At 43.3% G+C, this 27955-nt stretch overlaps 1 protein-coding gene across 1 annotated transcript; it reads right to left on the reverse strand.

Annotated features, from left to right (window-relative positions):
• Positions 1-55: 55 nt before the first annotated feature.
• On the reverse strand, positions 56-27871 carry akt3b (v-akt murine thymoma viral oncogene homolog 3b). The gene is made up of 14 exons (XM_030422127.1): positions 27317-27871; positions 21823-22323; positions 13941-14066; positions 13740-13851; positions 10679-10823; positions 10453-10584; positions 9525-9590; positions 9206-9274; positions 7712-7834; positions 7484-7612; positions 6794-7008; positions 5533-5620; positions 5147-5249; positions 56-4107 (listed from the first exon to the last, which is right to left on the reverse strand). The coding sequence occupies exons 2-14, from the start codon at positions 21866-21868 to the stop codon at positions 4022-4024; spliced, it is 1440 nt and encodes a 479-aa protein (XP_030277987.1). The 5' UTR covers positions 21869-22323; positions 27317-27871; the 3' UTR covers positions 56-4021.
• Between the last annotated feature and the right edge of the window lie 84 nt (positions 27872-27955).

Raw genomic sequence — 27955 nt, forward strand, 5'->3', positions numbered from 1 at the left:
ACAAACAAACGTTGGGTGTGAAATCAGAGAGAATAAAGAGTCACGACAGCAGAAACCCTGAAATGTATTTCTTTTAATTTAATTCAAAATAAATACTACCACGGCAACGCAAGTCCACTACTGGGGTCTTGCCCTAATGTTTTGGTAAGAAAACAAACAAGCAAACGATCCAAAAAAAAAAAAGAAAAGAAAAAAGAAAGAAAGAAAGAAAAAAACAAAAAGAATAAAAAGAGACTTCAGTTAATGCATCCATCATCATCATCATCATCATCATCTTCATCATCATCATCATCTTCATCCTTCAGCGACTTTCACGAGGTGCCTTTTTTAACGACATACAAGGTAACACTGCCTAGAATGACAAACATAAATAAAACAGATACTATGGTACAAAAAAAAAGTGGGGGAGAAGGAGGAGGAGGAGCAAGGGATGATGGGACTGGAGAAACCTGATGAAACCAGCACTGCAAAAACATAAAATAAAGACTAAAGTCAGCGATGGTCCCACTGTGTGTTTGTGGAAGAAGCAGGTGGAGGGAACAGAGGAGACTCCACAGGTACAGTCACGTCCTCGCAGAGACTCGGGAGTCGCTCGTTTTCAGAGACCACGTTGACAAAAGGAGGGCGGGGTCTGTCTCCATGGAAACATCCTCCATGGAGCATAACGAGTCGAGTCGGCCAATCAACCCGAGGACAAAAGGAACAACAAACGATGGCGGGTCCAGTCTTCAACACGTCTTCTGTTGGTTTTTTTTCCTTCTTTTTTAAAATTTTCTTCTCTTTAATTGCAGGTTTTTTGGGTCGTCTGTTGTATTTTTTCGGTCACTATTCTCATCAGCAAGCTTGAAGTACAGTCACACAGGAAATCAAAAATGTTTATGTCTCGTCTGTCAAGATGCCACTAACAAAAAAATCAAAAATAAAACAGAAGGAAAGAAAAAGGCATTGCATATTTACATCAAGAAGTTTTGGGGCGACTCGACTTTTTTTTTTTTTTCTGGCAGTCCTCACAGTCTTCATACATGAGTGTCTCACGGCTCAGTTTTCTGGTGATCTGTGACATGATTAGTGATTTTCTGATCCCCCTCGGTTCAGATTTGAAAACAGGTGTGTAGAAATGAATCCTCTCTCACCGTGCTGACAGGAGGAGACGGGGACTGAAGCCCCGCGTCTGGAGCTGGAAGCCTCGTTTCTGTTAGTGTCCGCGTGATAAATTAAACCTTGTTCACTCTGATTTACCGTCTAAAAACAGTCTTTGTGTATCTGTGTGTGTGTAAATATGGATGTGTGCTGCAGGGCTCCCACACAGGTGCACAAAGGTCCAAACTACACTTGTTTCTACTCGTTCGTTCGATATGTTTCATATTTCTCGGACCTGTTTCATTACTTTCACACATGAACTGCAAGAGGAAGAGATGACGCAGCATCAGAGAGCAGTTCTTTTCTAAAAATCTTTTGCAATTGCAAACAGCTCAGAATCTCTGAACCTTCCCAGATGTGTGCAGGAACCCTGAAGAGTGCCAGCTGACTCCTGCAGAGACGATGAAGTCGGCAGTTTTCTCCAGAAACACGAGACATGAAAATGAATTCATCTTGTTTTATTTATGTCTCGAGCAGAAACGTCTACTATTTTCTGGCTCCGGCTTCCTAAACTTGACGATTTCCTGCTTTTCTTTCTCATTGATGACGGTAAATAAAGAGTCTTTGGACTTTGTGCTGCTGGTCGGACACAAGAAGCAGAGACGTGGAGCTCCGGGACGTTGTAACCAACATTTTTCACAGTTTTTAGATTAATCGGTTCATTGCTAAATCATGAAAATTAATCAATACTGGCAGTAGTTGTTAGTTGCAGCTCTACAAACTGATGGAGTTCCTCTGAATCAACCAAATGTTACTCGACACATGTTGTGCACTTCCCACGCGACTCATCGGCGACAGATCTCAGCTGGACACATCGACGCAACACGGAAACTTATCTGAAACATGTTTTCATCCAAACCGAACCGACCTTGTGAGGATATATACACTTCAGAGTTGTTTTGAGCAAATGTTCTTGTTTTCAGGGAGCACATGGTCCAAAGACTCTGGTTTTGTTATAAACACAAACACTTCCTGGATGCCGACAGCGGGAACGCTCCTCCACTGAAACTAGAGGGTTAAATTTGATTTAGTTTGGTGTTTAAACTGTTTTAAGATGCATAAATGTTAATGAATCATCTTTAGAGAAGCTGCTTGACTTGTTATTGTACTTTGGACAGCACAAGGCTGTTTACTCCTACTTTCTGTCTTTCTGCTAAACTGAGCTAAGCTAAGCTAAGCTAAGCTAAGCTAAGCTAGTCACCTCCGGCCTCTATCGTGTGTTCAACATGCAGACGTGAGATCAGGATCGACGTTTTCATCTGAAACTCGGCAAGAAAGAGAAAACAGACGAACACATTCCCCTCAAAGGAAGGAGAAGCAGAACAATGTGTGGAATATAAAGGTGCTACCGCTCGTTCTGCTTTCTGAAACCTGACGCCTACATTACCCACAATGCAACATAGCCAGTGCTACAAACCACGTGAACACTTGGTGGAGTTGCAGCGAGTTTTCTGATTTTAGTTATTAGTTTTTGTTTGGAGCAAACTGCCGACTTCAGTCTGATCAGCACACAGAACTCACAGCTGTTTCCTGTGTGTGTGTGTGTGTGTGTGTGTGTGTGTGTGTGTGTGTGTGTGTGTGTGTGTGCTATGACAGCATAAAGTTGACCCCCATGTCCCACATACATACAGTACATACATACAGTACATACATACATTACATACATACATTAAGCCACATTTCCCTGTGTAAACACCCATTCCACTAGTCCTACAGCTACGATGAGGAAACAGAAGAGAGGAGGTGAAGAAGAGGAGGCTGAGGAGGAGGAGGTGAAGAAGAGGAGGCGGAGGAGGTGAAGAAGAGGAGGAGGAGGAGGAGGAGGAGGAGGAGGAGGAGGAGGAGGAGGCGGAGGAGGAGGAGAAGCGGTGAGAAAGCAGAGAAAGGCCTCGTTCCCCTGCCGGCTGTGGAAAGCTGGAGCGGTTAGCTGAGTTTGAACGCGGTTGTGCTCTGTGGCGCCTGAGTGAACTGTGCAGTTTCTGGCAGTTTAGTGTTTCCTGTTTCAAAATAAAAGACCAACTGAGAAGCGTGAGAAAAAAAAAAAAAAAAACACATGGGGTTGAAAAGATAGGAGAGCAAAGTGGTAACACTGCAACGATGAGAGGAATGATACAGACTCGTCCATTCTGTCTTTCTTTTGATTTTTTTTGTGGTTTTGTTTTTTCCTTGTCGTTGACTGTAGACAGTGATTTTCATCGCCATGGGATTGGGGAATGTGCGCTGCCATGGCAAATGTATGAGAAAGAAAATATCTTTTTTTTTTTTTTGTAGTTTTTTTTCTTTTGAGTGAACCACGAGCCATGCACTTATTCTCAACAAAGAATGACCCCTCACAAGCCCGAAACCCGCCCGCCCTCTCCCAGAAATAAAAACAAAAACACCCTGTCGGTATGATACGAAACATCTGCACACGTAAGGCAACATTTTTGGTTTTTTGTTCCCTAAAACGGCTCTTCCAAACCAAGTGCAAAAAAGTCAAAAGAAGAAGAAAAAAGGGCAGAAACAACAAACAAACAAACAAACAAACAAACAAACAAACAAACAAACAAACAAAAAAAAGATGAACGCAACCCGGGTCGACAACTTAATACTGACGGAGAGAGAAAAAATAAATAACAAAAACATTGCCTTCTGCAGTAAATAGCGCTGAAAATGTAGGAGACTTATTTTTTTTAGTGTGGGGAGACCGGCTGGAGTCTATCCCACTGTGCAAAAACCTCTTTTAAAGTCCCTAAAAAGACTTCTCCCCGTCTGTGAGGAGGCAGAGAAGGAGAAAAAGAGGGGAGACTGGTATTTTTTTTTTTTTTCCTAAAATGGCTACGTGTTTTCCTCAAAATGGCCACGAATGGGGACGATACTGGCTGGCGGGGGGCCGGAGCGCTCACTCCCGCCCGCTGGCTGAGTAGGAGAACTGTGGGAAATGAGGCCTTCGCTCGTTGTCCGCCGCGTCCATCCCGTCCTCGTCATCTGTGGATGTGAGACGAGACGCATCAGAGGAGAACAACAACCAGCCAGAACATCACAAGTGATCTACTGACTTATCATCCGTCGACAACATCAAGTAGTTTGTGTTTCCACCGTATGTGTTCGCTTAAACCATTAAAATATCAAAGTATAAATCGATTCCTGGTCGTTTTTATGTTCAAATAATGAATCAAACACACATTTCTCAGCTTCTTCTTCTTTATATTCTGCAGTGGAAATGATCTACTTTGGTATTTTTGCTGTGACGTCATTTAAACCTGATCTCAAATGTTATTTAGGTCAATAAACAACTAAAATGCTAAATTATCTCTTTAATTATGTCACAAGTGAATCAAAATATAAATGTCAGGCATTTTTTTTCAATATTCAGGTTTGACTTAAATAAAAAAAAACATGCGGTGAACAAAATACTCTTAACACTCTACAACTTAATTCAACTAAGTTCATATTTTAGTTTTTGAGTTATGCTCATATTTCTTTCATCTTGTCAACACCTTTTCCAACATACGTCACGTGATGTGATGACATCATCGCGTACGTACAGCGTGAAATGGCGAGAGAGGAAAAGTCTTCACTTCCTGTTGCTGAAAGAATGAATGATTTAACTGTTCTGGTTTTGATTTAATTTACAATTACTGTTCAAAACAGGATGTAAACAACCATCTGCTGCAGCCACTAGAGGGCCTCAGCAGGTCTGATTCATATGGCTGAAAATGTACAGATAAGATTTGTAGCTCTTGTGTTAGATCTGCTTTGCGATTACTAGACGACCTGCTGTACCGCAGCTACAGATAGATATTTAATATAAAACATGTTGGTAAAGTCCAAACTAATAAAATGAGGCCAAATGTCCTGAATTTTTAAATACAGGGTCAATCTGTTGTTTATTTTCTGGCCTGACTAAACTTCCTCAGGCGACATCAGACAGACTGATGTTAAAGAGAATCAAACACTCCATCAGATCAGATCTGATGTGTAACCTGTCAGCCCGCTGTCGCTGCAGGCAGACGGGCGTCCTTACATTTCTCTGGCGGAGTGATGGTGATGGTCTGTGCTGTGAACTCCTCGTCAAAGTAGCGTGTGTCCGTCTCCGAGGAGACCTGCGGCTGGAAAGGCGGGACCAGCTGCAGGAGACAGGAAGTGGACAAGGTGAGTTTACTGTCTTCTGTTGGCGTGAAGCTCGAGTCGTTCAAACAGAATGAAAACGTGTTCGGACCGCTTTATGTCGTCGAGCTGAAATCCAGATGAGGTAATTATTTATTTCCTGTTCTATTTTGGAGTTTACATCCCAGCCAGACTCCTTTTGAAAAATTAGGTAACCCTGCAACCAGAATATCTCAGGTACGCTGTTTGAATAAATTACCAGTGAAGACGGGATGACGTCTCGCAGCTAAATCCTGCTCTCACCTTCTTGTCGTAGACGTCCTGCCAGTCGACTGTGCCAAAGAAACTGTGTCGCATGATCTCCTTAGCGTCATCCGGTCCGCCGCCCAGCCTGTCAGAGACGGGAAGAAGAGAAGAAGAAGACGTCCAAGTCAGACATCAAACGCTGCTCTTACAAAGTCTCCATCAATGGAACCAGAATATCCACCTGCTACTGATCCTAAAATAACTCGTCGGGGTGAACGAGTTCGCTCTCTGAAGCTGCAGTAGCCTCTTTTTTTACCGGTTTCTTCATTAGAGAAAGAAAACGCCTCGGGGATAATCGGAGTGGGAATTTAACAGCAGCCACCGGACAGTTTGGTGTAACAGCACTTTTACTGAGTCCCAAACATCACGAGAAGGTTCTGTTCTCCTGTTCACATCAACGTGTTTACAGTTCATCTGCTGCCCGGATCCTGAAACACCAGGAGGCCAAAAACAGGCGAGATGTGAAGTCGCTGTCTTGGTGTTGTTTCTGAAACACCATCATTCACGTTGCTCCTCGTCTCTGCATCTGTCCAGTCAGGTTTTTGTGATATCATAGCTTTGCTAGTTGAGAAAAAGATCCTTTAAGATCTCAGTCGTTTGTAAGGATCGATCGATTGTTGATCGATGGTCAATGCTACTAAAAAAGGAAACCAGATCACATCTGGTGACAGAATTCTGTCTTCTGCCTACAGATTTTTTCATCTGCAGATATCTGTGCTTGAGATTATTTATAGCCATCAATCTTTGAAAGTCTGGAAGAAGAATAATGAAGCAAGACATTTGTTTGAATCAAAATGTACAAATACACTTTGTAACCGAGCATCTTTAAAACATTTTATGCCTTTAATATGGAACTGACAGGAAAAAGAGGTGAGGGAAGTGAGGAGAGGACGAGAAGCCACGAAGAGCTCCGACGACGACTTTACGTTTTACGATCAGCGCCTTCAAACCCTCAGCAACCAACGTCTCACTATAATTAAGCTTTCTTAGTTTAAATCAACTTCTCAACAAAACATAATGTACGCATGTTTACCGCAGTCATCCATCTTTTCTTTGGTGGAACGTTTTTCATCAGACAATCTTAAAAAAGGGAACTGGTTTTGAATATTCAAAGCATTCTGCAGCTTTCAAGGAAAGTTCAGCTGCTCTCTGCACTCAAAACAGGTTTCTTATGCAAACCTGCTGCTGGTGTGTGTGTGTGTGTGTGTGTGTGTGTGTGTGTGTGTGTGTGTGTGTGTGTGTGTGTGTGTGTGTGTACCGTTTGTTGGGGTCCTTGATCAGCAGCCCTGACAGCAGCGACTTGGCGTCCGCCGACAGGGTCCGTGGGAACTTGATCTCCTCCATGAGGATGAGCTCAAACAGCTTCTCGTGGTCCTGGTTGTAGAACGGCAGGCGGCCGCACATCATCTCGTACGTCACCACGCCCAAACCCCACCAGTCCACCGCCCGCCCATAGTCGTTGTCCTCCAGCACCTGAACAAACACACACACACACACACACACACACACACACACACACACAACACCGCAGTTTAAACACCATGTTGTCATTCATTCCCTCTTTAAAACTACAGGGTTTTCTAACGTTCGCTCAGTTAAAACGCACTGATCACATTAAAAATCAAACCTGTGCGTCTTTTCTTTCTGATGTCTATTTTTGACTCCGACATTATCTGATATCCGCTTTCATATCCTCTTAATGGAAAATAACTTCCACCAAGATCCACATTAGAAGAAGTGAAAACAGTTGTTGACATTGAAGGAAACATTCAGCCTCCATTAGAGGAACTACGTCTCCGGGTGCTTCCACGATGTTAAGTCCTGATAGTTGATGCTCGGTGACGCAGAGACAAACCTCTCTCTTGGTTTTATCACACAAGACAGAAACAGATGAACGTGAAGGCTCAGCTTGAGTTTGGACAGGTTTGTGTTCAGTGTGAGCTCTGACCTCAGGAGCCAGGTACTCTGGTGTTCCACAGAAGGTCTTCATGGTGGCAGTGTCGGTGATGCCTTCTTTGCAGAGGCCGAAGTCTGTGATCTTGATGTGGCCGTCTTTGTCCAACATGAGGTTCTCCAGCTGGAAGAGGGAAATGTAACACATGAAACATGAAGCAATCTGTTTACTCTACAACACTGTGAACTCAGGTGTCACATGTTGGACTCTGGTGCAGTTTACCTTCAGATCACGATAGACGATCTTGGCAGAATGTAGGTAGTCTAAAGCAGAGACGATCTCAGCGCCGTAGAAACGAGTGCGGTCCTCCGAAAAAACTCTTTCTCTTGACAAATGGAAAAACAGCTGCAGAGACAAAAAAGAACACGAGTTCATTCACCTCAGACGTCTCAGCTGTAATAAGATCCTTCATCCGGTAAAGACCAGGAAGAAGATGATCTAAAATTACACACAGTTGCATTCAAAACAGAAGCAGAACGACAGTTTCAGATCATTAAATAAAGCTTAAACGTGTCATTTGTAGGAGAATGGACAGAATTCAGAGGTAGCTCCAAAACTACAGGGGGCATTGCCACCACAGTGACTGCTGCTCTGTCCATCTTGGCTCTATCTACTGTCTGCTGTTAGCATGTAGCTCAATTAGCCGTGCAGCTACGTGGCCCAGTTGCCTGACAGGAACCTCGGATCACAGGTGGAGTCACCAAGAGTTACGAGAAGACACGGCAGGCGAGACAGGAGAGGAAAGAGACACAGGCGGCAGGTGAAGAGCTGGAATATTTTCACTTGTTTCTCTGTGAACTGTTCTGGTGACTCTGATTCACTTTCTGTCCGGTTTGAACGAAGATTAAACTCGTCTCGCTTCAGTAAAAGAGAGAAACTTGAATTCAGACAATGAACGGTTGTATTTTTCTGTTTAGTAGGAAAACAGGTGTTAAAATATTCCCTTTCTTTACATTTTTTGGTAATTCATTAGTAAGCAGCATGTCCAAGCTGAAGCTACAGGGCTGTCAGACGAACACCCCCTGAAGTATGAAGTGGTCTGAGGAGACAGGCCGGGCGGAGGCTAGCTGGTTAGCATGTTAGCTTCTGTACACAGACGTCTTTGACAGAACTTCTGTGGCTTCTTTCACACTGTGTTGATAATGATGCTAACAAGAATTCAGGCCATATCTTACAGATTGCTCCTTTTAAAACAAATAACATTGTGGATAGATGAAAGTCTGCGTATGCGTTGGAATATTTCATGGGTGCAGTTTACAGATCGAGAAGAGATGCACTTTTTATCTAAACAGCAAACTTATAAAGCTGAAATCTAAAAAAAGAGATTTCTTAACACTTCTGTACGCACTGTAAACCTCAACCTCACATTCTGTGTGTCTCTACCTCTACATGGCCGTGTTCAGCTTTGTGCTGTAAGTTTACTCTGTTGTTATGCTCTTTGCTGTCGATCAATAAAGCACATTGAAGAAGCAGCGGAGGAGAGTGACTCTGAATGACACGTATGTACAGGTGAAGCTGTAAAATCATCTGAATAAATAAGACCTTAACCACAAAAAGAGGAGCGACTGCTTTCTGTTAAAGCTCTTTGAATCGCACCGTGTTGTTAATCAACACTCTTCAACAATGCTTGAAATAACTTCCATGTTGGAGTAAGACGGAACAATCTGCCAGCATCAAACGACGTGTTTTAAAAAAGAGACTGATTGATCTCCTCACCTCTCCTCCGTTGACGTACTCCATTACAAAGCACAGCCGATCCTTCGTCTGGAACGAGTACTTCAGAGACTGCAACACAATATATATACAGAGTTTTTAGTCTCAGCAGTGCTCAGCTGCTGGTTTCAAACACAGAACAGAAGCTTTGTGGTCTGAATTCAGCACATCTTTCCTTGTTTGCACGACATTTACTTAAAAAGAAAAGAGTCTTTGAACTGAAGCTGGTGGCTGAGGATGCTCGTTTTAAAAACTAGGAGGTGGACTCATTCTAACACACAGAATTCAGAATGTTTCATGCAGTGTACACGCTGATACTCACAGTTAGGAATGGATGCCGAGTGTTTTTTAATACCCTACTTTCTGTGAGCGTGTGAGCAACTTCATCCTGTGGTGAACAGAAGAGAGAAGAGAGAGGCAGAGTGATGAACGAGGAGACGGACGGAGATCGCCTGCAGACGACTTCTAGTGTAAGTCGAACGTAAAGCTGCATGATGTGGATCAAATACATCATCACAACTTTCATTTTCACTTTAAAAACAATTAAAATCCTGATGGTGTGACAATTGTTTGGGTTTTCTCACTTCAGGATCTCTGCAGCTCTACAACACTTCATCATAACGCTGTTTTGTCACAGTTTACTTTTATTAACTGCACAGCTGACAGAAAGTGCGAACATCAGGCTGAAGCTGATGGATAAATGTCTCAAAATATGAACAACCTCGACGGTTAAAGGGTCAAATATGTGACACTGAAGATAATGCACTCAGAGTTTTTGCCATTTTCACACACAGAGTTACGCTAGATGGCTATCAAAATTGATCAAATGACAGAGAGACTAAAAAATGGCGTCAAGAATAATCAATGTATTGGCAAGAATCTGTAAAACTGTAAATATACTGTAAAAGCGTACTTATTAGTATTCATCACTGTTCTTACAAAAGATAACATCAAAACACTTTTTGTGCAATTGAATTAAAATAATTAATGACTGTCTGTATGAGTAAAAAATAAATACTGTACCTGTAACTGTCACAAACATGTTCATTATTAATTAAGAGTGTTTTTGAGAATACACTGTTAAAAAACATAACGTTGTGATATTCGAGTGTATCAACACTTTCTGACAGGCCTGTTAGTGACTGTACTAAGTTATAAATATCAAAATATTAACTTTTGAAAACTAGATAAAGGTGTTTTAGAAAACATAAATACACAGCAACATGTGAAGCAGGTGAACATAAGGAGACCTTGGCTATGATGACCTCCTTCTTCAGGATCTTCATGGCGTAGTAGGTGCCACTCGCCTTCTCCCTCACCAGAATGACTTTCCCGAAGGTGCCTTTGCCCAGAAGCTTCAGATAGTCAAAGTCATTCATTGTCTGGACGAAGAGACAAGAGGCATGATGTCAACAAACCGGGTCTCCATCATCCAACCAACCACAGCTGCTGCTTTACATTCTGACTTGACGTCACCTTTCGTTTGTAGTGGCTGATGGAGGTGTCCATCTCCTCCTCGTTCACGTTCTCGATCTGGGAGGTGGGGCTGCACAGGATGCCCTCCTCCTCCTGCTTGGCCAGAGACTCGGCGACCATCTGGATGGCCTCGGCCCATTCGTCCCTGCAGGACACAACGACAGGTTGAACTACGAGCGGACGGCGCTCTGCTGGTGGTCAACTGTGGCTTCAACTATCGGCTCAACAGAAATCTTCAGAAAAGTTAAAAGGACTCTTTCTAGAACTCAAAGAAAGAGACGAAACTATTGGCTCTCAAACACTGAGCTACTGTACAACCTGGACAGATGAAGAAGCTCAAGAGTTTTCAGTTTGTACCTGCAGCATCAACCACAGCTGGTGCTGAGCTGAGGCCTGGGTTGAGCCACTGAGGCCAAAAACAAAACTAAAACTGTGTATCAGTTAAAATAGCAGTAAAGTGGGTGAGACATAGACATCATGAGGAATGTGGTCAGCTTTGTCTGCTTTCATTTCTCCTACAAGTTTCAATACCAGTGGAGATTATCTACGGTGAAGACAACATAAAGCCTCATATCTTCTTTTTATTTAAACACACATTCACAATCCTGGACAATGGACTGCTGTTAACACCTTCTTTTGAGGATAGACGCAGCTTTAACGGGACTCTCCTACAGCGTATCAGGGCCATTGTACATTTTTAAATATTTAATCAAATTGAGGTTAAAATTCAGAGAAAACTCACAATTTCAAAGATTAAAGTCAAATATTTGTGAGACAAAAACTCACAAATTTACAAGACAAAAACTCAAATTTGCTCTGAGATATTAAAGGCACAAAATTTCTTGTAAATCTGTGACTTAAATCTCAGAGAATATCAGAGTTCAAGACTTTAACTTGGGAAATTCTTTCTTGTATTATTTTCTGACCATCGAACTGTCTTGTGAACGAAAGCTGTCAGGTTTGACTTCTTCCTATCAGTTAAAGTTCTCTGTTTTATGGCGCCTGGTGCCCTGAAGGCAGTTCACCAAATCAACTAATTAAGTGCTATTTCTTATCTGAACCCTCTGAAACTGAGCACTTTGTCCTCCACTGTTAAACTATCTGCTACAAAATGAACAGCAAGTGGAAAGAAAAAAGAAACCTAATGTCATTTCCAATACTGCTTCAACAATAATGATAAAAACCTTCAGATGTAAGTTTGGTACATGTTGTCGGCCAGCGAGATGTGGCAGGTAACAACCAGCCTGCTGACGACCTGCAGACCTGCTCTGAGCTGCAGGAGGAGGCTGTCAGCTCAGTGTTGTGCACAACAAACCCCAAGCATCAGGTGAAAGTCAGAACGTATACGTTATATTGTGTTTTGGAATGAACCCCTCCAGATCCTGGCGTCCAGCCTCGGCTCCACACCCCTGCTTCCTGTCTTTCTTCTCCCTGTGCTGACAGACTCCTGCAGTGGGAGAACCTCCCGTCTGGTTCACGACTCAGAGCTGACAGACTTCTTTCTATCTGCTCACAGTGAGTCCTCTTCAGTTCACAAGAAGCAGTTAAGATGTGTTTAAAGCTGAACATCTGTATTAAAGGGTCACTTCACCAGTTTTACACATTAAATCGTCCTTACAGGTTTCGGGGAGTATCTACTGCATATGTGAGCAAAACTGTAAAAAGCTTTTGTGGCTCCAGAGGAAGCTGCTGGTATCTGATCAATCACAACCATGTCACTCAAGGGCCAACTTGCATTGTGGGTAATGTAGGCGCAAGGTTTGGAAATGAGTCCATAGTTTAAACACTGCACTCATGTAACACTGTTGGCTTCATTATGGACAGTTTAGTATAAATGTGTACAACAGAACAACAGATTTCACCTTTTCTATCCCACGCATTCGTCTTCTTTTTTAAAAATGCTGCTGCCTACATTACCCACAATGCATCTTAGCCAATGAGTGACATCACCAGCAGCAGTAGACTACAGTAGACCTCCCTGAGACACACTTTAATGTGTACAATTAGTGGAGTTACCCTTTAAGGAAACATTTGTGTGAGGTGAACACACAATGTTCATTCTCTTCGATTCAGAATTGGACTTATATTTGACTTTTGGGTCAAGATTTATTTCCATTAACCTTTCTTTATAATCAGTGCTTAAAGAAAAGGACTGACCCAAAAACTAAATATTGAAAAATAAACATATGGTAATTCACAATTCAAGTTCTTTTTTCAGCACTTACAGATTTGTCATTGTTGGACTATCATATCTGTATATTTAAAGGTCAACAGATTATTGGTTATATGCTGTAACACCTGTTATTTAAAAAGATAACGGTAACACCTCGACTTCATCCAAGTTCAAATAAAATTCACCTCAAATAAAGATTGCAGCGTTATAAAAACGCCAGCTTTCAGTGGTTCAACAATAAACAATGAAAAATAGAAATTCATTTTGTTACAAGGTTTAGTTTCTTGAATAAACAAATCAAAGAAAATAAACCTCAAATCTGCGATGCCGTCAGAGTTTCCTCTGTTAGCTGAAGGCTAACGCTAAGCTTGCTGTTTCAACTTTGAAGTCTTTGGTTGTTTTTTGTATAACCAGGAGAATCACTGCTCTCGCTTTTGATTTCAATGATTGAAATTGAAAGTTCATATTGCTTTATTTTCGATAAGGAATCAAAATCATGACAGCCCAACTCATTTACCCCCATCATGTCACCAAGTGCCTGCTCATGAGGGAAGGTTGGGTCTCTCTGACCTGCTCTACTGTCATTAAACAACTTCTATTGTGAGTCGGTGCTATAAATAAAAGTGTCCGGACTTCTTGAGTTCAGCCTGTTCTGTCAAATAAACAGAAACAAGATATGTGTGAGGAGCTGATGAGGAGGAGGAGGAGCAGGAGGAGGAGCAGGAGGAGGAGGAGGAGGAGGAGGAGCAGGAGGAGCAGGAGGAGGAGGAGGAGGAGCAGGAGGAGGAGGAGGAGGAGGAGGAGGAGCAGGAGGAGGAGGAGGAGGAGGAGCAGGAGGAGGAGGAGGAGGAGCAGGAGGAGCAGGAGGAGGAGCAGGAGGAGGCTCACCTCTCATCAGGAGTGTCGACGTGAAAAGTCCTCTCGATGACGGTGGTCCACTGCAGGCAGCGGATGATGAAGGTGTTGGGTTTGGGCCGCTCGGTCTTCATCAGCTGACATTCTGGGAGTCACACAGAGATCGATGTGTTAACACAGATATTTGTTTTCAGCGAGTGGATCATGTGATGAAGGTCTCTGTTCGTGGCTCACTTGCTACAGAGAAGTTGTTGAGCGGGTAGGCCAGGTCAGAGTCCTGCGGTTTGTCCTTGTAGCCGATGAAAGAGCCGTCTGTCTTCAGCAGAAAGTAGCGCGGTCGCCAGTTCTTGATGTACTCACCTGCAGGGAGGAGAAAACACTGAGCAGGTTACATCCTGCTGCACGGCCGCCTGTACAACATGCAATACAATAACTTTCACTTCACCGTGGAGGAACGTGTCTCTGTGCTGTTGGTATAAGCCTGACTGCTGTTGTGAAACAAAATGACAGCTCAGTCTCATTATTCAGCCTGACATCGTGTTCATGTTAGCTGTTTTCTGATTGTTATGGTGGCGTTTTGCTATAAATCATCTGCAGTGATAGACAGCTCTGTCTCATAGAGAAGAGTCCTGAAACCTGAACATGAGTTTTGCTCTTCTTGGCACCTCGTCTCACAGCTGATGGGTTTTCTAATGTGGTCCTGCTGACACCTTTTGTAGAGGGCACTAACACAGAAGCAACTTTGATTACCTTGCCAAAAGTTTGTCTGTCTGTCTGTGACAGATTTTTGTAGCACAATAGTGTCAAAACCAAGATTCAGTCACAAAGTTTTACAGGTGTGCAGCTGAGATTTGGAAGCTAGGTTGCGTCCGAGTAAGGCAGTTATGGTCTAGAAGTTTGTACCCACTGAGCACAAACCCATCCAAAAGACGTGACTTCAACGCCTTCGACGCTGAAAAGACTTCCCATGGAGAGCCAGAATAAAAGTTTTTGTGAAGTCTTTCTAAGAAGTCTTTTCAACGTTCACAAGTGAAGTCCAAGTGACGTCCTTATTGGGTTTGAAACTAAATCTTTTTTTTATTTTTCGTTTCTTTTTAGACATTCTTTCAACATCAATCACATCCAAATTTTAATCCGCACAGCAAAATCTCCAGGGTGGATTTTAAGCCTGAGACTCAACCTCAGCAGTCTGAATGAGGCGTGTACTTTACCAGGACAACTATTTATCAGCTTTAATATATTTCATGTTTAAGTCATCCAACCTTCATCAAGTAAGCTAATATTCCAAGTTTGGATGACCAAAACATCTTCACACGTCTGTGACTGAAGCTGAAGATTAAAGACTAATGTAAAAACTTTCACTTTGAACCCTGTAAGGACGTCATTTGGACAGTAGTAAGTGTTGAAAAGATGACATTTGGGTTGGGTTGCTGGTTCCATTTAGACCAGCAGATCAGAGTGTGTTTGCACTGAGCAGGTGTCAGGTGTGAATGTGTAACTGTGACCTGATCAGGACATTCCTGTAACAGAGAGCACTGCTCTCAGTGAACGCTACCAACTCCAGCGCTCCTGGTGACGGTTCACACAACCAAACAGGCCGAGCACAGAAAACCGTTTGAAGAAAAGAAAGAGGCCGAGAGAAAGGAGTGGAGCGAGTGTGGCGATGCAGAGAGGAGGGAGGGACTGCTGACTGCACAACGGACAGGAAGGTAGCTGCAACCGCAACCGCTCACTGAATAATGCTACTCAGGAACTTTAAGTCTTTACGTGTCTGTTGTGGCTTTTTACAGGAATCATAATAAAGTTACAGAACCAGAAAAAATCATTTGGTCAAAGAAGTCTGAACATTTGGGTTAGGGGCTTCTGTGTATACAATTAACTCACTCATGCACTCATGTCTTACTATCAGAATGCTTATTAAAACACTTAAAAATAAATCACAATGTAAAGTGTAATATCCTGATGCCAGAAGCTGCAGCAGCATTATAATGAAGCCCTGTGGAGCTGCAGAGACGTCCTGACCTGCACATCTTTGTTCTCCACATGTAAGAAAACATGTTTGTCTGGTACAGACACCAACAAACCTCACAGCATCAGGATTCTAATCGTTTTTTCAGTGACAGTTGAAATTGCGATGCAGAAATGATCATTTAAAGTAATCATGAATCACACTGCAATCATAATATCTGTCTAAATAAATGCAATATGATTGTTTTTTGCATCACATCAAGCAGCCCTGCTAAAATAAAGCTCATTATAAAGGGTTACAGGGTCAAACATGACGTAGAGTAAAAGAAACGGGCTCAAACAGTGAAAGTTTCACCGGCGTCTGGTAGAAAGTCACGTCCAGCTTCCAGCTGAGCCTCGTCTGAAGCATGAACAGAATCACACCTGCTGTAGTGGATGACTCATCACTTTGAACAGGTTCATTTTGGGTTTCTGCTGCATATTGTGAAATAAAACAACAATCTGTGTTGCTCTATATAAGGACATTTTAAATCACCTCAACCTTTTTGTTCTTCTAATTTTAGCCTCATAACTATTTCACTGAAACATCTGTATGGCTTCCAGGTGAAGACGACTCTCCTGATGAGGAACACCGTCTGAACACGGAGCTGATTGTTATTCAGCAGCCGTGCAGCGCTGCTTTCCTGCTGTTCTGACTCATCAATTTGTGGCACAATTACAACAAATGTTGGATTACGCTGGATATATCGCGGTGAGATGTTGACATCTCGCAGAGTCAAATTAGCACCAGAGCTAACGAAGAACGAGGCACCGAACGGCTGAACCGAGGAGCCTCGGCATCCAACACATCAAACTCTGACCAAACTCTTCTCACACATCTGATGACTCACACAGCTTCAGAACAACAGTGTGATGAGGATGACGAGACAGAAAACTCTGCTGAGCAGCACAGGAAGTCAGCAGCACAGGATTACTCGCAGGCTGCTGAATCATACCAGCTGAGGATAACTTAGAAATCAGTAATGATGTCTTTCCCCATAAATACACCTATTAAAGATTGTTATTGTGATTATTATTGATTCATTTTCCATGTGTTAAATGTGTAACAGCAAAAAAAAGCCTGTTTAAAAATCTCCGTATACCAAGACGATGTCCTAATAAGGCTCTTTTGTCAAACATGTACAGTAACAAAATCTTTTGAAAAGCACAAATGTGCAATCAGAAAATAAATTGCTTCAACTATTGATCAAGTATTGAAACGGTCATGAATACTGTCACGTTGTAAGAAGGGCAGCTTGTAACAGGAGACTTCCTGGTTCGATCCCTAAAACAGTGGAATTAAAATTAGTGTGGAAAGTGTCGAAGCGATCGTCAAATGATTATTAATCATCATTAAGAATGTGTAGAACAGTTTTAAATGTATAAAGTTACATAACAGATCTCAACAGTGACCGCCCACCTTTTTAAAGGCTCCGGTTCCGGAAGTGAATGTGCCATTCATTTACTCCATTGACGTTTCATAAAATCCTTATATAAAGAGTTTTAGGCCAATCAGCTAGGAGACGAATCGTGACCATAAAACATTTAATTTGGCGCAAAAAAAATGTTGGAAAACGGAGAAAAAAGCAAAGTTACAAGACTGTGTACATAATTATCTTAAGAGTAAAGGGACTACTCATCCCATAAACCATTGCGAATGTAACAGCGCATCTCTCATTGGTGGAGCTCGCTGTTACCAGGTAAATCTTTACCAAACCCGCAAATTTCATGTTCGGCTGAACCCTTAATAAACTCTCCTCATCACTAAATGAACGCAGTAGGTCAGAAAGTGACATCATGGTCGCTCTGTGGTAAACCATCGTAGAGTTCAGTGTTAGTAGTAACTAGCTAACATGAAATTCGCGGGTTTGGTAAACATTTCCATGGTAACAGCGAGCTCCACCAATCAGAGACGTCACTGTTATACTATAGGATTGTGGGTAGTGCAGTACTTGTCCGTGACATCGCGAATAAAACGTGTTTTTCTCAAAACAAGATTGATATCATACGGACTTGTGACTTCTACAGGATCATATATCATCATTTGACAATCTGATAACTCGTGGTGAGTCTACTTTGGATGGTTACGACATTATGGCCAATAATCAAAATCTAGATGCAGAATATGAATGGCATTTTCACTTCCGGAACCTCACTGTTGAGCTCTATTATTGATTTGCTACAAACAGAAATGATGATGAAATTTCACAAAGTTTAAACTGACTCCTCACTGTTATGTGTTCATAACATCAAATTAAAGGTTCTCTGTGAAACTTCTGTGTTGTGTTTGAATCCAGTCATAAGTTTACGTTAGAGGACTCCATTTCTAAACCAACGTTAGCTGCTGTTGCTTTTTGTTAGCGGAGCGTGGAGAAGCATGAAGTCTCATCATTTAGACTGCCGCAGCAAATCTGACCCAAGTCCTTCACTAAGAAATCCACAGTCCAGCCGCCTTAAACAACTTCAACACATCCTCCACAGGCTTCTATCGTCAACCATTTCTCATGTCAGGCTACAATCTGCTCACATACGGCCAATAAAAAGCTGATTATCGCATGTGAAGATACAAATTGTAGCACAAAGCAGCTTTAAAACAGTAAACATGTCGTGTCAAGAGGACTTTCATGATCACGCTGGTCGAAACAAAAGTCCCTACATCCATTCAAACACCATTTCTAACAAGTCAAACATGCTTAACAATCCAGTCTCCACCAACATAAACTCTGCAGGCGAGAACAACAAATGTTTTACGACTTCTTTGTGTTTCTGAAAGTCCTCAATAATTCAGTTTCAACACCCCAGAATCCAAACGGTTCTGAACTGCATGTGCACTCTGAGTTCTGAGCCGGGTCAGTTTCTCTGAAAGAGGGGCTGTTAGGACTGAATTATAAGAGCGAACAGAGGTGCAATAAACAATTCAGGGACTTGTGGGGGCCGGAGAGGAAGGAACCAGAGTGTTAGGTCATCCTCTGTATGCTCATAGTGCCACAGAGAAACTTCCCCCTGCCTGCCTGCCAGCCAACAGGCCTGAGCTCAGACCAGACAAACACACCTCCAGGACACACACACACACACACACACACACACACTGAAACGACTGTGGGAAACAACACACCAGCCAAGTGCAGCTCAGACTGGGCTGCAGCGCTGCAAAGCCTGCCTTCCCCGCTCGCCGTCTGGCAGGTAAACAACCATTGTTTGGAGGTGCTGTTCTTCAAACTGGCAGCCGGGCTTAGGCCACGTCCAAACTGAGCCGCATGAAAAACACACAACTTTTCCGAGGTCGGTGTTTTCAGCAACCCAAAGACTGTGTTCCTCTTCAGCTCTTAGCTGCGAGTTCCCCTGAAAACACCGGTCCTGTTCTGTCGTGGTGACCGAGAAAATAAAGCTTTTCCAACATAATCACTGCGGCCTGGAGACGCACGAGAGGCGGGTGAAGTCATGGTTCTGTGGTCGCTCCACGACCATCAATTGATTAGTCGATTGAAAGAACATAAATCAAACATTTCCTGGTTCCAGCTTCTTAAATGTGAGGATTTGCTTCTCTTCTTTGGGTTTTTGACTGCTGGTTAGACAACAGAGGAAACATGAAGACGTCGTTTTGAGCTCTGGGAATCTGAGATGAACATTTTTTACAATTTGTTTTTGATGTTTCATAAACTAAATAATTAAAGCATTTAATTGGGGAAATAGTTGGCACATTAATCAATAATATTAATGATTGGTAGCTGCAGCACTTGTTCAGACTTCTCAGCTATAAACAGTGATTTCATGGAGGTCTCGGTGCAGAAACCTGTTGTTCAACACGTTCATCTGAAGAACGGATCGTGTTCAGCTGCACTCACATAAACTGAAAGTGACCCCGCACAGTGAGCAGGCAGATGTAGAAGAAAACTGTTCAAGTAGTTTCATTTTTTACATTCATTCACATTGATAAATGTACAAAATGACGTCTATTTAAAGCCTTTATTATCATTATTATCATCATTAAGTGGAGGCTTTAGCGAAGGAGCTCGTTAGAAGAGTGAAAGTGAAAAATTGTGAGTCACTGCAGGAAACTAAAACAGTCATTAGTCAATCTTTTGGAAAACCTTTTGCTTTCTTTTTATGTTTAACAGGCACCAATTTCACATTAGTATTAGATGTTGAAGCAGGTTTATAGTTCTCCATTAGTTGATTGATTGATTATTGACAGGGACTTCCTGTTAATGCATCATTCTGTCGATAAAAATGCAGGAATGTGTTTTTCAGCTCGATTTTTATTTATTTTTTTACACCAAAGCTTCTGAGAAGGTTAAACAACACGATAATAATTGAAGTAATACATATTTTCTTCTGTGTTTTGGGCTGAACCAGGAACCAGAACCAGAACCAGAACCAGAACCAGGACCAGGCCTGTAGTCCTACATAATCCACATCACAGTTTTGACTCACAGATTATTGTTCGGATCAGTAAAAGAAAAGGGAGACGATTGTTACTGTGCTCTTTGTAAAAATAAAATAAAATACAGTTTATTCAAATACTCAATTGTTTAATCTGATATAAGTGGAACAATCGAATGTACTGTAATGTATTAAAACTCCATTTTAAAGGCAGTTATTTTGAATTTGGACATCGGTTCACATGCTCGCTGATGTGCAACTACGTACAAACATTTTATGTTTCACGAAAGGTTTTACTGAAAGTTTGCAGGTCTGTGAACATGAAACAGAGAACGTGCAGTTTAAGATTAACATGTTTAACAAACTACATCGAATGAGTGTGTAGTCTGAAAATTGAAATCTAGTTGATTTTGAATGAATTCAATTTGTTTGTTTGTTCTTTTTTTAGTGTGGTCTCAGGTCCAACTGTCTCCTGGAGCAGAACACACACCTCCACCTGAACACCGACGGAACACGTCAGCTCAGTGACTCAAACTAAAAATGGAAATCAGGAGAAGAACAGAGAACAGAGAACAGCAGCCATCTGTGGCTGAAAATGTTTCATTTTCCATCCTGTGTACAGACAAACCTAAAGCCACAGCACACACACACACACACACACACACACACACACACACACACACACACACACACAGATAAATAAATTCATTCAAACAAACACAGACAGAAGCAGAACACACCAGCCATGTTTCAATCCCACTGTCAGGTTTACAATAAATCCACCTCCTCTGTGTAAAAAACAAACAAACAGAAAGGCGACTTCCAAGAACCGGTCCGCACCGCTGTTCCTGTTCTGTCAGATAACGGATCACAGCTTCATTCACACTGTGTGAGGGAAAGAACAACACTTTGTATCAGGACGGCAGAACCCGGGTCAAAATGATTAAACCTGGCTGCTGATGACATCTTCAGCATCATGATGAATGTTAACACAGGAAGTTTAATTTAGCTGCAACAAGAAGCAGTTAGTTATTAGTTATTAGCTGAAGTTAACCGTTTGGTTAATTAATTGTCAATATTTTCAGCTTGTAACTCAGTTTTCACATGTTTGGGCTTCAGTCTGATCAGTGTGGGCTCTGAGAAACTGCCATCTTTCATCCTTTTATAGGTTTTAAGGACTAAAAGAAACTAGACTGAATGAAAGAAATGATTCTTAGTAAACAGTCGTAAACAGTCCCCTACTTCCTGCTCACTCCAGCCATCTTAATACACCTGAAGAAAGTGAGAAACATTTCAAGGATCTGTGTATTTATCAAAAGTTAACTGGGTTTATTCTGGATCGAGGACAGGAATCCTGATGACAAACCAACCGACAAACCAACACGGGCAAAGTTTGTATAATACTCGCAGCAATTTACTAAAACAGCTTCTGACCAACGTCACTCAAACAGAAGGAGTGCATTTGTCGGGGACTATTTCCAGCGGCGGATTAATCCACATTTATGGCTGCAGGACAGTGTGTGTGTGGGTGTCAAAATAACTAGTGTGTGTTCCTGGTAATGAAGGAACAACAGATGTGTGTTTTATAGTTTCTGGTCAACCTGGAGGTGTGTGACGACGCCGCACCACGCACACCATCCTTCATCAGCAGCTACTTCAGTAAAACACTAACTGACAGACCCGAGGAGACAGCTGGGTGTGATGTGAAAACACGACGCGTCCTCACCTCTTTTCTGGACCCAGCCTTCCTTGACGACGTTCTGGTCGCTCATGGTGGCTTCTCCTCGTCACCAGTCCTCCCAGTTCTCCCAGTGTGGTGACGGTGAAGGGACGGTGGTTTGGGGGGTTAGTGGGACAGTTTGTTTGGGCTGAAGCTCAGTCAGCCTCCCGTCTGACTGCTCGACCTCCGACCTACCTGTGCCCCCGCTCTCACCTGACCTCAGATCTGTCAACTGGCCCGTCTGAGTCTTTCTGCCTCTCTCTCTCTCTCTCTCCCACAATCACTTTCCCTTTCCTCCTCTCGCCCTGCCGACCCGACCTGACTTTCTCTTGCTGTCGTCCGTCTCTCCTTCCCCTCCTTCTCTTCCTCCCCTCTTTGTAATTTTTCACTCCCTGCTCTCTCTCCCTCCCTCCTTCTCGCTCTCCGTTTCACAGTTTTCCTCACTCTCTCGTTCTCTCTAACTTCTTCTTCTTCTTCTGTGTTCAGGCGCTCCAGCAGTGAGTCAGCCTGGAAGGAAACGGAGGCAGAGAAAGGAGAGAAGGGAGAAAAAACAGCAGGTCAGTGGATAGTTTCCCTCGCACAGCAAACACAGCAGGCCGCCACTTATTGTTCAGAGCCTTAACACACTTCCTGTCTCCTTACCTCCTTCTCTCCTTCCCTTACACCCTCTTTTCATCCCAATCCCTTCCTTTTCTTCATCAGTCATTCCTTTACTCCTTCAACCTGAGTTTCCTTCCTCTTCTCCCTCCTTCACCAGGCCCTACTTTCTCTACCTTACCTGCCTCCCCTCCTTTCCTGGTTTCCTTGCCTCCTCACATCACATCCTCCTTTGTTCCCTTTCTCCTTCTTTGCTCCCTCCTCCTACCCTCTACCTCAACTTTTTTTTTAAACTCTGCTTCTCCTTCCTTCCTTCACTGGGACCTACTTTCCTCCCTTAACCTATTTTCTCTACATCCATACCTCCTCTTCTTCTCTACCTCCCTCTTTGTTTTCTCACCCAACCTCATCCCTCCCTCCTCATTCTCTTTGCCTCACCCTTCTGTCCTCTCAATCAGTCTTTCCATAACTACTTCTTCATTATAATAATTCATATATTCATACACATCAGGAGCAGTTTGGGGTTCAGTATCTTGCCCAAGGAGACTTCTACATGCAGACCAGGGGAATCGAACCAGCGACCTTCCTATAACAAGATGCTGGCTCTCCCCCTGAGCCACAGCCGCCCTTCCCCTTCCTTTGTTCCCTTCCTTCCTTACTAGGACCTACTTTCCTATCCCACCTCATCGCTCCCTTCTCATTTTCCTCGCCTCCTCACATCATTTCCTTCTCCTCCCTTTATTTTATCCTCCTTTTAGTCCTCCCATAACTACTTCTCCTCGTTTCCTTCCCTCACCTGACTGTCTTTCCCAGCTTCCTTGCCTCCTCACACATCATATCCTTTCCTTTGCTTCCTTCTCCGTTTTTCCTTCCTTACATCCCTCCTTCACTAAGCCCTACTTTCCTTTTCTTATCCGCCTCTCTCCTTCCCTATTTTCTTGCATCCTCACATCATCTCCTCCCCCTCTTCCTGTTTCCTTTCCCCTCCTTCTCTTCCTCCTCTCATCTGTCTTTACCTGACTCCTCTCTCCATGCTTCCTTCTTAACCTCCCTCCGTCTCTCAGTGACCTCAGCTCTCCTTCCTTGTTTCACAGCCTCACATCATATCATGTCCCCTCATTCTTCCCATCAGTCCTTCTTTAAATATTCTCCTCCAACTTTTACTTCCTTTGCTCACCCCCTTCCTAAACTAACTCCTCCTCCTTCCTTCAGTTCTTCCCTAACCACTTCCTTTTCCATTCTTCTTCACTGGTTCCTTTCCTTGCCTCCTCACATTTAACCCCCTCACATCACCTCCTCTTTTCGTTCCTTCCTTTGTTCCATCCCATCTCTCAGTCCCTCTTTCAACAGTCCTTAACTACCTTTTGTCTAAACTTTTTATACCTCCTCTCTCCTTTGCTTCCTTTGCTCACCACTTCTTCTTCTTCACCTCTTGTAATTGCTTCATCTATCATTCCCCTCATCTTCCTTCTCCTTCACTCAGTCTTTCCTTCCTCGAAGAAGTCTGGTATCTCTGTCTCTCACCTCCTTCACTGACAGTCTCTACTCTCTTTCACTTTCCTCCATCTGTCCATCCTTCTCTTCACATTATTTAACCCCCACAACATACCGTCATCTGTTCTCTCTACGCTTTATTCAATAAATTCTCTTTCCTTTGTTCTATCCATCACTTTTTGTACCTCCTCATCTCCTTATTCCCTTTCCTTTCATCCCCCTTGACTCATTCTCTGTCCTCTTCCCATCCATCCCTTTATCTATCCATCATTTCCTTGGCTGCTTGTCTTCTTCTTCTTCACAAACAGTCTGGTACCTCCTTCCCTCACATCCCTCCACCGTCTGCCACCCCGCACAGACCGACACTGACAGCAACATCTCAACTGGGACGAAACCTGTTTTATAGTTTGTCCACAAAGTAAAGTAACAATCACACAGTTGAGAGAAAGTTCACATCTTATAACCAACGACATAAAACACCCCAACATGTTGCAAGACTGCTAACTTATTGCTTATTTAACGTTTGTCTTCATCTAGAGGGAAACAGGAAATCAAACCGTTTCTAATGACAAAATCAACAGTGAAATGTTATTTTTAATCACATTATGACACGTAACTGAAGACTTCCTCTTTACAGCCTGAGAAGATGACGATCACATACATACACGCGCTCTTTTAAGGCCTTACTTATATGTGTTTTGTCATCGACTGTTTAGTAATTAAGATTTTCTTTCTTTGTTCTGGCTTGCAAACCAAAAACATCGAACACTATAAGATATATCTTAAGATCATTTTTGTCAATGCTGAAGCAAAAGCGTGTACATCCGTTACAGTCCCATTTATGGCCACATGTAAAAGGTAAAAATGTTAAGACTACATCTTAGCGGTCGTAAAAACAGTAAGATCCCTGAAATCATGATCATGTATTCAAGAGATTTCCAGTCTTGAGATTTATCACATTATGTAGGCAGAGAGATCCAAAACCAATGAACTCTCCATACATGTAGTCCTAAAACTTTAACTGTCTGCTTTATTTACAGATTTGTTCATTTGCACGACAGATTAGTGTTGTCACGTTACTGGAATGTATAACTTAACGCTATAATACCTTGAAAAATATCTGTATTTGATACCACATTACTTCTGCAGGAGGTGGAACAAGAGCAGCTAGTCCTGGAATATTGATACGGCAAGAAATGAGAACTGAAAAGGTTTCAGATATCCAGTATCAATATCTATTGATGCTTTGATACCACTGACAACACTACAACAGATAAGTGAATAATAATAATGTGACAATGACGCTGCAACTGAAGATTATTTGTTGTTGACTGATGTGTTGATTATTTAGACAGTTAAATGTTGGTTGTTTGCTCTGAAAATGGTGAAAAGTGTTGATCAGTGTCACCAAAAGGTCCTAAGTCATCTTGATTCAAGATGGCGCCACGGAGAGCAGCCATGGTGTGTTGGTGCACGTTGTTTTTCCCATACAGCCCCTCCGTCTTTATTCATCAATCATCTCGCACTCCATGTCTCTGTCTGTTGATATTGTATTTATTATAGTTACTGTTTGTTTATTGTCTGCAGTGAATGCACTTTCTTCATCAAGACTAATTCCTCAGTGGTGTCAAATCCTTCTTGGTAATAAATCTGCTTCTGATTCTGATTGTTTTGTCCACAACCCACAGATGTTCAGTTTACCGTCATAGAGGAGGAAAACTTTCACATCACATTTTAGAGGCTGACAGCTAGTCAAATAATAATATTATAATAATAATAATATTTAATAAACACTCGTATGACCGTCCTGCCTGAGACAATTCATTGTTTTTAAATGTCCTGAAGCATTTTGTGTATAAATCACTTTGAAGTACTATCGCATAAACTTGAACATATGACTGTAGAGGCTTATATTTTCTACTTGAGTCTTACCAATCATTTCAATTATGATTAATACAGGTATTTCTTTTGTCTTGGAGTGTATCACACATCACAGAATTAGCAATATAATGTTAGTTTATCTCTTTAGCTTATCTTATGATGACCTAGGACCGATATTGTATGAAGAATGTAATGATATAAACATGAATTCCATCTGATTTTTCCACACAGCCAACCTTTCCTGCGCACTTCAATACATCACAGGCAATTATCATATTTCCTATAAGGGATCGTTATTTTTAAAAAAATCATCTTAAAGATAAAATATCAGATTATTGCACATGTTCAGGGGGGACAGGTTGGCTATGATCCTTCAGTGCACAGCGCACACACACAGCTAACAGCATCAATGTGAAGATCCGAGGCTGGAAAACAAATGTGAGCCTCCAATGACAACAAAAACAATGGCTGACAGGAGCAGCCGCTGGACGCTTCAGAAGCCGGCTCAGAGCCGCGGCCCTCGGTGCCACTAACACCCCCCTCTGCCTCTGATTTATCGGCCGTGGTTAGCCCCTTGCACCGCACACACACAAAACAAACAAATACTGAAACAACAGCTTTTGTTTCAAGGGCGTGTGGTGTCATTATCTGTTACATAACAACATCCGCTCGGCGTGCTCCATTATATTTTAACGGGCGAGACGCGAATAAATGTCTGGCGGCGACTCCTGCACCGACCGGCCGTGTGTTTAGGGGCGATAAGACGTGTGGCCCCCGGTGTGAGGTGGCAGGGTCGGGGAGAATGGTTGTGTAAACCAGGCTGGCCTGTGATGGCTCGGCTGGAGGATGCGAACTAGCCAGGGATGCTAGCGGGGTGGAGGAGGGAGAGAGGGAGGGAGGGGGGGGGGGAGAAGAGAGATGCTACTGCTAATGTTAGCCGGCTAGCTGTAACGGCTGGCTAGCATAGCAGGCGCGCTAACGGCTGACAGTCTCTGGCGGTTTGACGTGGTGTTATTTTCATCTCTGAGGTGAAACAGCTCGGCGGTTTATCGCTGATTTTACTGCTTCTTCCCGGGCAGAGACGCGACGCTGTGTTTTTGAAGGGGATGGGAGACCGGGGAGGAGGAGGAGGAGGAGGAGAGGGGGGGAGGAGAGGGGGGAGAAACGGGGAGGCTGGGGGTGTCGTTCATCACGGAGATGGGCCGAGGCCAGACGGACGGTACCGTTATCATTACTAGCCCTCCCCTCCCTCCTGCAGCAGCAGCAGCAGCATCCCGGCGCCGCATCCCTCCCAGACTGGCGAATGACGAAGCAGCAGCAGCAGCGGCAGCAGCCCGCTAACAGCAGCTAGCTAGCATGCTAACCTCCGCTCCCACCCGCTCCGGGCTCGAGACAAACCCGCTCCCCGTGCCCCCAAAACGACGACCCCAACCCCCGCTTCCCCCCTCCCTCCCCCTCTGCCTCTCCCGACAGACAATCCCCACCTCCACCCACAACACGTTACAGCACGTTATAACCATTATTTCACCTGGTAGTCGAAGAACGGCAGGGATGCCCCCCTCCTCCTCCTCCCCCTCCTCCTCTATGGGCACTGGAGCATCCAACGGAGTAACGTCCCTCAGAGCTGAAAACGGGAGGCGGACAGCGAAGGATCCATAGCCGCTGATGCCGTGTCCAGAGCGCGGAAGCCGAAGAGAGGAGGGCTACTGTGTCCCAGACAGACAGAGACTGCGGCGGCACACAGACACACGGACAGACAGACAGACCCGCTCGGCTCCTGCTCCCTCCGCAGCTCCGCCAGGAAACCTCGCTCGGCTCCGAGTCGGCACGTCACGTTCAGCCAGATCTGACTGGGAGGACTCCTGCTGCATTCAGGGGCTGTCGGACAGATGGGCTTTCATTCAGCCAACAAGAACCCAGCCAGCTCGGAAGTGTGGCTGAACCTGGGGAATTTAGGGCATTTTGTCCTTGTCTGTGAGGGGCTACACGTGAGAACACCAGGGCCATGTCCGGCCAACATTTTAGAAATAATGAGGTCATGAGTCCGCCACCACGCGACTCATCATCTGTAAAGGTGCACTGTGTAGTTTTCTGGGAGGGAAATGCAATCAGAAGAGAAAGATAAGAAACTAGACAAACAGACAGTCTCTGTGTTTGTGACTGAATA

Source organism: Sparus aurata, chromosome 1 (genome assembly GCF_900880675.1).
Source record: "Sparus aurata chromosome 1, fSpaAur1.1, whole genome shotgun sequence".
NCBI classification, from domain to species: domain Eukaryota; kingdom Metazoa; phylum Chordata; class Actinopteri; order Spariformes; family Sparidae; genus Sparus; species Sparus aurata.